At 36.7% G+C, this 7,487-nt stretch overlaps 1 protein-coding gene across 1 annotated transcript; it reads right to left on the reverse strand.

Moving 5' to 3' along the window:
* Positions 1-1,775: 1,775 nt before the first annotated feature.
* On the reverse strand, positions 1,776-6,547 carry LOC110025302 (rho GTPase-activating protein 5-like). Its single transcript, XM_020725717.1, has 5 exons — positions 5,744-6,547; positions 4,391-4,511; positions 4,196-4,315; positions 2,605-2,835; positions 1,776-2,499 (listed from the first exon to the last, which is right to left on the reverse strand). Exons 1-5 carry the CDS (start codon positions 6,151-6,153, stop codon positions 1,948-1,950), a joined length of 1,434 nt encoding a protein of 477 aa, XP_020581376.1. The 5' UTR covers positions 6,154-6,547; the 3' UTR covers positions 1,776-1,947.
* Positions 6,548-7,487: the final 940 nt, after the last annotated feature.

A 7,487-nucleotide genomic window follows, 5' to 3' on the forward strand; every position in this document is an offset into this window, starting at 1 on the left:
ATTTTAAGCTTTCTTCAGAACAGTGTCCTAAGACTGATACATAAATTGAAGACACGACAAATGTTCCATATGTTAGTGCAGTTGGCTGCTTAATATATGCAATGGTATGTACTCGTCCTGATTTGGCTCATGCTGTTAGTCAAGTCTGCAAATACATGGCTAAACCCGGAAGGCAACATTGAGAAGCAGTCAAGTGGATTTTCAGGTATCTGAAGGGTACTGTAGGACATGGAATTATTTTTGGCAGTCAGCAGAATGATCATTCAGTTGTGGGATATGTTGATTCAGACTATGCAGGTGATTTGGATGGCACAATTCAGTCTATTGTGGCATTATCTACAACTGAAGCTGTGTACATGGTATTAGCTGAAGCTGCTAAAGAAGTCTTATGGCTTGATGGGCTAGTAAAGGAACTGAGCGTTGAGCAAGGTGGAGTTCAGTTACATTGTGACAGTCAGAGTGCTATTTATCTGGCTAAGAACCAGGTGTACCATGCGAGAACCAAACACATTAATGTCAGGTATCACAAGATCAGAGAGTTGATTGTTTCTGGGGAGGTACTGTTGCAGAAGGTTCATACTGATGAGAATGCAGCTGATATGTTGACCAAGCCAGTTACTATCAACAAGTTCTTGCATTGCTTGGACTTTTTGAATGTTTTCAGTTGCTAGAGAAGCATGGTGACCCAACCCACATTGGTGCAGGTGTAACTCCTAGGTATCTTTTTCTTCTAATGGGCTGGATATTCGCCAAAGTGAAGATTTATTATGGTATGACTCATATACCATATAGAGACAGACGCTGAATCGAAGCGGAGCGGAGCGGAAGAATCTGTCCAAATTGGGAAGTTACATGGGTTGGGGGTGTGGGGGCAAAGCCCCGTGGTACGGTACAGGTGTAATGTTGTAATTACATATTGTGTCTAGGGTTTACTTATGAGGTTATAAATAGACATGTTAGTAACCTCAGGATGTATCCCTCTATTCTGTAACTTTTTTTTAATATTGAAAGAAATACGTCGCTCTGCTCCCGATGATGTAGGCATTTTTGTCGAAGCTCGTTAAATCTCTGTGTTCTTCTGGATTTTTGTCGATTACTGTTTTTTTTCGCCCTAATTCCTCAACATATATTAATCCACATGTTTTATTTTAAATTAAAATATAAACAATCCCAGTCTTTTAGTATTCTCAAGAGAATATTTAGCATCCACAGACAATCTTTGAGAGACCTTAGTTCTATATTATTATGAAAATTCATGTAGAAAGAAAACTCAATCCTTAAAAAACATTTATCAAAGTTTAAAGCCAATGATTGTTGCTTAAAGAATGCTAGACTTTAATGTCATCATTTTTAACATAAAGTATATCTCTTAAAGGGACATGATCACACACTTTAAAGCTCACATGAATCCACAACATAGCATCATGTGCCATATTGTAAGATACACAACCCTGACAAGCCAACATTCAAACTTAAATAATGAGATTCATTATTTCAATAACCACATGCAAAACAATAGAAAAATAACTACATTCAAATTAGCAGTAATCAAATCTTTATTTAAAATTACCAATAAATAAATTAAAATAAGCATAAGATTTTAGGCTATACATCCCTAACAAAAAATAACAAAAGATTCATTCTATAAACTCAATTCTTATCAACATGATCCAACAAAGATAAACATCAATCAGTATTAAGATTCTGTACATCTTCAATTCTATCCACTAAGGAAATAAGAGGAAATCAAGAAGCAAACATCGAAGAAAACATAATTTTCAGAAATCCGGGAAGAGTTAGTTTGGAAAATATTCAAACATGAAAAGAAAACAGCCAACCCAAGCAGCATACAAACAAAAGCATAAGTATGTCACAGACCCCCTCCTCTTGGGAGATGACCGTTAAGTCAGTCACAATTCAAATGGTTTACTAACAGAAATCAGATTTTTACCTCCACGCTTCTGCACGTTCTGATTTGGAGTTTATACGGCTAACAATGCTTGCTGATTTTGACTTCTCCGCCTGTGTGCTCGATTTCAATTTAGCGGTTGATTGTCTGCTAAACTTTCGAGTTTTCTTCTGCTTCGAATTGCTTGCTTGACCAGTTCTCGTTCTACGAGAGTTCACATGAACTTTAGTGAAGACCTCAGTAACAGTTTCTAGTTCTGCGGTGGAAGATTCAGTGATCCCTGGATCTGCCAACTCCTGTAATGCAGCATCCTTCTTGCCATCTTCTGAAGGGTTTTCTTCTGGAAGGTGAGTTTGATCATCAAGGATGGGATCCTCTGAAACAAAAGCTTGATCTGTTATCTCTTCACGTTGAATTTCCAATTGGAGTTCAGGACTTTGATGGCCATTTTCCTCGTAAGGATCAGGAGGGGGAGTTTTAGAGTCCTCCACTGGAGAAGCTTGTCTTTCTTTGATTGTCTTGAGTATCAACATCTTTAGAAAATTCATCACTTGCACTGCATACATCAATGCGGTCAATGGATCTGCCATCTGAATTCACCATAAAAATGAAATATTTTAAGATTTTTTAAATAGAATTATTTAATGCTAAAACGGTACTATCTGATGATGATGATGATGATGATGCTTCATTACCTGGGTCATATTTGGAGCGAAGACCAATGCGACATTACGGGCATTCATTTTGTTTTCATGTTCTTCCTGAACGACATCAGCCATTAAATTTATGGCCCAGTTGAGGAGTGAAGCCTCGGTAGGTGGAAGGCTTTCTGCAAGTTGTCCGCAATCTTCTTCTGTTTGACATTGCATTACCCTCTCAGGTGATAGGGGATCGAGCACGCCAGATGGAAGTTCTCTAAACCAGGCCTATTTTGAGCAGGAAGGATAGAAATCATAACAGCAGTAAGTAAAAAAAAAAAACAGAACTTCAGAGGGACACTGTAATAGTCAGAGTTTTAAAGCAAGAATGGTTTCTGATGCCTATTAGCGTTTGACAAAATAATAGAGAGAGGTGGGTATTGTTTGGAAATAATTAGGACAATGGGCAATCTGCCAAACAGCTTGTATCAACTTATATGGTGAGTTGGGGAGTGAACAAACAATGTTTGAGCTAGCAGAGTGCTTGTTCATGTTCGGCTTGTTCAAATTTTCTTTATTCAAAATTGCACGTGAATGGCAGAGTGCTAGTTCATGTTCGGCTCATTCAAATTTTCTTAATTCAAAATTGAGCATGAATAGCAATGTTTGTTTTTGGCTTGATTCAAATTAATCTTTTCCTTTGAAACTCATGTTCAGCTCAAATTTAGCACGAAAGATTCTTAAATAATGAATTTTAATGTTATTTAAATAAAACATAAAAAATAATATAAAATATTTTAATAAATATTATTTAGCTCAGTTGTTTAACGAACATATCAAATGTGCATTAATTAGTGAGCCGAATGAGATACGTACGACAAGCTCTTTTTTACAGCCCCATTGGTGATGAAATTTAGATGACAATGATTAAACTCTTTCCTAAGAGGAATGGATGAGTCCTAGCTTCTATTGTTCAACAATAGTTGATCAATGAGTCATGGTTTAAATAAGCAATATAGTGCATCCATGGATCGAGAGCTGAGCCTTTGGCTAAGAAGTCATTGTTGCACATTGAGATTTTAGAATAACTGGTTAAGTGTCCAACAATAGTTAATTCTAGAGCATATGACCCATATTTGAACTTCCACATCCATGACTTAGATAAACATTAACTAGCAAAGCACACTTTGTTGCATTTACAAATCATGCTTGATGAATGAGCTTAGTTCATGTGGCACTCAATAAGTCGCACCGCTAATCTTTTTTATCCAATGCCAACAGAATTTGGGTCACAAACTCTAATAGCGGATGATCAAATCATGGAAACTATATCACACTTTCAGATCAGGGGAACCTAAAACATTGGCTACAACACCTTTGTTCTGTCTTCTCCAACATTCTAAGCTTTTGAAATAGTTCGATAAGAGAATCAACTTTAAATCCTTTGGCCTCTTTGTGCCAAAGAGTTCTACCCATAATATAAGGCCAATAATTATAATCCACAACCAAGATTCTATACTTTTCTGATTTCTACTGCTCGAAGTTCAACATAGCTATAAAACATACAACATATTGAAAAAGATGGATATATCTAACCAAATTCACAGACTCGACCAAGAGAACATGATAGAAAGAAATTGCATTATACCTTGATCAGACCAGCTAAACAATGCACATCTATCCCTGACGGCACCACTCCGCTATTCAACTGATCTCTCACATGCTCCTCCTGGCTATTCTCTGCATTAATTCTGAATATTCCTTCTGCCTGATCAATAGTATGGCGATAAATAATACCAAAAATGAAAATATCATAAATTAAGGTTAACAGAATGAAGCATACCCTTAAGCCTCCTTGTTCATATAGGCTTCTCTGCATTAACAAGAGTATTGTTGGCACACTATTTCCTCTACAGTCATAGGAGCACTGCATGGACTCAGTTGAAACACCGAACACCTTCGCACTACGTTACAAATAGGAGATAACTTCAAATTTCCCTTCATAACCTTGTGATTGTCCTAATATTATCATAAAAACAGAAGTAGCAGAAATCCCAAAGAGGTACCATGAAGAACTATTGGCGGACAAACATTCAAGTAAATATTTCAAGTTTTCTCCATGCCTACGTCAGGTTTTCCCATGTAAACTTGCAATCCCCATCAACCAAACATTAAGGAAAAATAGCTTTAAAAATAACCACAAACTGTAAAGCATAGTGACAAAAAGTCTCTAAATCTCTAAATTTGCAATTAAATTATAATATTCACAGATCTTGTGCACCAAAGTGAATAGTGGATTGCATTTAAAGAGGTTCATAAGATGCAAGAGAGTATAAATAATGATTGCACATTTATGAGTATATTTAGCTTAAATTTTTTGAATGAATCGCATAACGATCTCTCATCAAATATCAAAGATTAAAAGAAGACATACCAAATAAATTAGAGCAAAATGAATTACTTTCTGATGATAATTCATCATTAGTTCCAACAGAACACCCAAAAAATTTTAGATAATTTTTTTTTGCGCTGCATATGGTTTACTGCAATCTTTCAACCCAGACAGCAGAATTTGGGTCACAAATTCTAACATAGCTTGTCACTCGTGAGCTTCAGGGAAGCAATCTATTAGGGCTTCTATAAAATCTAGAAGTTTATATTGGAAACGAGTAGCCAGCACATAGCATCCATCTAAGATGCCAAGAATGTGAATAAATCCTACAGAATTCGATACAGTATTAAAAAGTCATGCTTAAGTATTCAGAGGAGAAGAATATGAGACAGAAGAATATGAGACATAATGGTAATGAGACATAATGGTAAAAAAAAAAAAAATTCAAAACATGGCATACATTTTGATAGAGAATAACAACCATCAACGGGCAACAAAATGATTTCAGAAAGTCATTATTAAAATCAACAATAACATCTAAAGAAATTAAGAAAAAAGAGCATTGCATCATTAAATCATGTCTTCACAACCATTCCCAACATTGCAAAAGTAGGCCAAAACTTTAAATCCATTTGAGAAAAACTCCAAACCATCATGGCATAAGAAAAATAAAATCTTTTTCGAGTTTGACCCAAAATATGACAATTCAAACAACTGAAACCCAAACTCCAGTCAAGAAGATAGCATCAAATCCTCTCAAACAACAAAAAGTGTAGCACAATATGAGGAAAAAAGAAGAAAAACCTAGCACTCGGGGCTCGACGAGGGACCTCAGGTTCGAACTCCACAGGAAGACCAAGAAAACCATGAAAACGATCGAAGGTGACATGAGCCACATGCCGCACGTTAGTCGGCCAACCGATCTCCATCCCCCCTGCGTCCTCCTCCCCCTCCGTCCTGCACCTTACTTTCCTAAGAACCGTCAGTATAAACGCCAAAACCGACAGCTGCTCCACCTCTCTCTCACCCTCCCCAACTTCTTCTTCCCTTCTTCTTCCTCCGTCTTCCCTTTTACTTTCCGCCTCCTCCCCAACCTCACCACAAGTTTCAGAAGGGTTGGTTAAAAGGGTCTGAGAGCCATGATTGGAGGAGCAAGAAAGCGGGGAACTTGGAGCCGAAGGAATTTGTGATGGGGATCTCAATACTGCCGTCATGGCTGTCAATGTAAAGTAGAAGGGTAATGATCTTTTGGTAACAACCCGCGTGGATGTGGTCCAAATCACTAATCCTCGAGTCAGTGCTCGTCTTTCAGGGCTGGAGTTGGATTAAAGCAAGGATTTTGATTTTTTTCTGAGAAGGGGGACGTGGGAATCATTACTCTACTAGTTTTATCCGTAATGTTTTCCTTTCATGGCTGGAGGTTGGAGGCTTAAAGAAGCAAATGTGTTTGTTGGTAAGAATTGAAAGGAGAAGAAGAGGAAGCTGAAGAGAAGAGATTGGGGAAAGGAAGAGAAAATAGAATAAAGGAGCGATTTTTAATTTTTGAATTAAAGGGTAAGATGGGAAGGAACTTTTAACGGAGCGGGGAACCAAATGGGTAGCTGTTGTTTTGCGTGAGCTATGCGCCTCTGAAAGTACGGTTTGTTGGACGAAAGAGTTTAAATTCAAGAGTGCCGTTTTCTGAAAACTCCACAAGAGGGTGCTTTGGGAACATGAAAAATGCTAGAAAATTAAATGGGAGCTAGAGATAAGATTGATTATCTTGGTTTGGGTGTAAGCATGACTTATTTACTTATTCCAACTTGATGTCAGCATCATTATAGCACTTTATTTGCAGAACCCTTTTTTTTAATACCATTATATAAAAGGGGGTTTCTTAACTTAATGTATGTATCATATTTTATGGCATCTGACAGCATTATATTTTGCTGTTTTTCAGAAAAAAATTACGAGGGGTACTTGCATTCTATAATGACTATTAGAAAATTATGATCTTTTTTGTAATTTCTCAAGCATTACCCCATACAATTTATGTCGGAATACTTTCATTTAGTTTTTATAAGTATTTTTAATCACTAAAAAATTATTATGTATATAAGAATATTAAAATAATAAAATTAAAATTAAGAAATCCCAACTGGCGTTTGTAGAAGAAATAACCGAGCACACGAAAGCAAAATGAAAACGCGCTGGGAATCAAGAGGCAAGCCAATCATCACCTTCATGGTTATAGTATTAATTGTGGGAAAAATATTACATCAAGAATCCTAACGTGAAGTTATGTTCGGAGTCCACTGATATGTGGATATGTGGCTTTGAAGAAACACACGCGCTTTCCTTTGATCTGGCCAGGCAACATAGGAGAATATTACTCCTGTGTTATTCCGCATTATTCAGGTGTTATTGTGGTGATATTGATATGTTATTGTGTTATTATAACACCAAGAATATTCTTAGAACAAAATAACACATGAATATCACCACAATAACACATGAATAATGTAGAATAACACGGAGGGAATATACCCCTACGCTAAAACGATTTTTT

The sequence above is a fragment of the Phalaenopsis equestris genome, unplaced genomic scaffold (genome assembly GCF_001263595.1).
Source record: "Phalaenopsis equestris unplaced genomic scaffold, ASM126359v1 Scaffold000297, whole genome shotgun sequence".
Lineage (NCBI taxonomy): Eukaryota > Viridiplantae > Streptophyta > Magnoliopsida > Asparagales > Orchidaceae > Phalaenopsis > Phalaenopsis equestris.

What these genes read in the sequence shown, in the direction of transcription:
- LOC110025302 (XM_020725717.1), bottom strand. Translation starts at nt 6,153, where the DNA reads ATGACGGCAGTATTGAGATCCCCATCACAAATTCCTTCGGCTCCAAGT. An exon ending in CGTCGAGCCCCGAGTGCTAG is followed by an intron (nt 4,512 to 5,743) that starts GTTTTTCTTCTT and finishes TTTGTAACGTAG; the next exon opens with TGCGAAGGTGTTCGGTGTTT. An exon ending in ATGAACAAGGAGGCTTAAGG is followed by an intron (nt 4,316 to 4,390) that starts GTATGCTTCATT and finishes ACTATTGATCAG; the next exon opens with GCAGAAGGAATATTCAGAAT.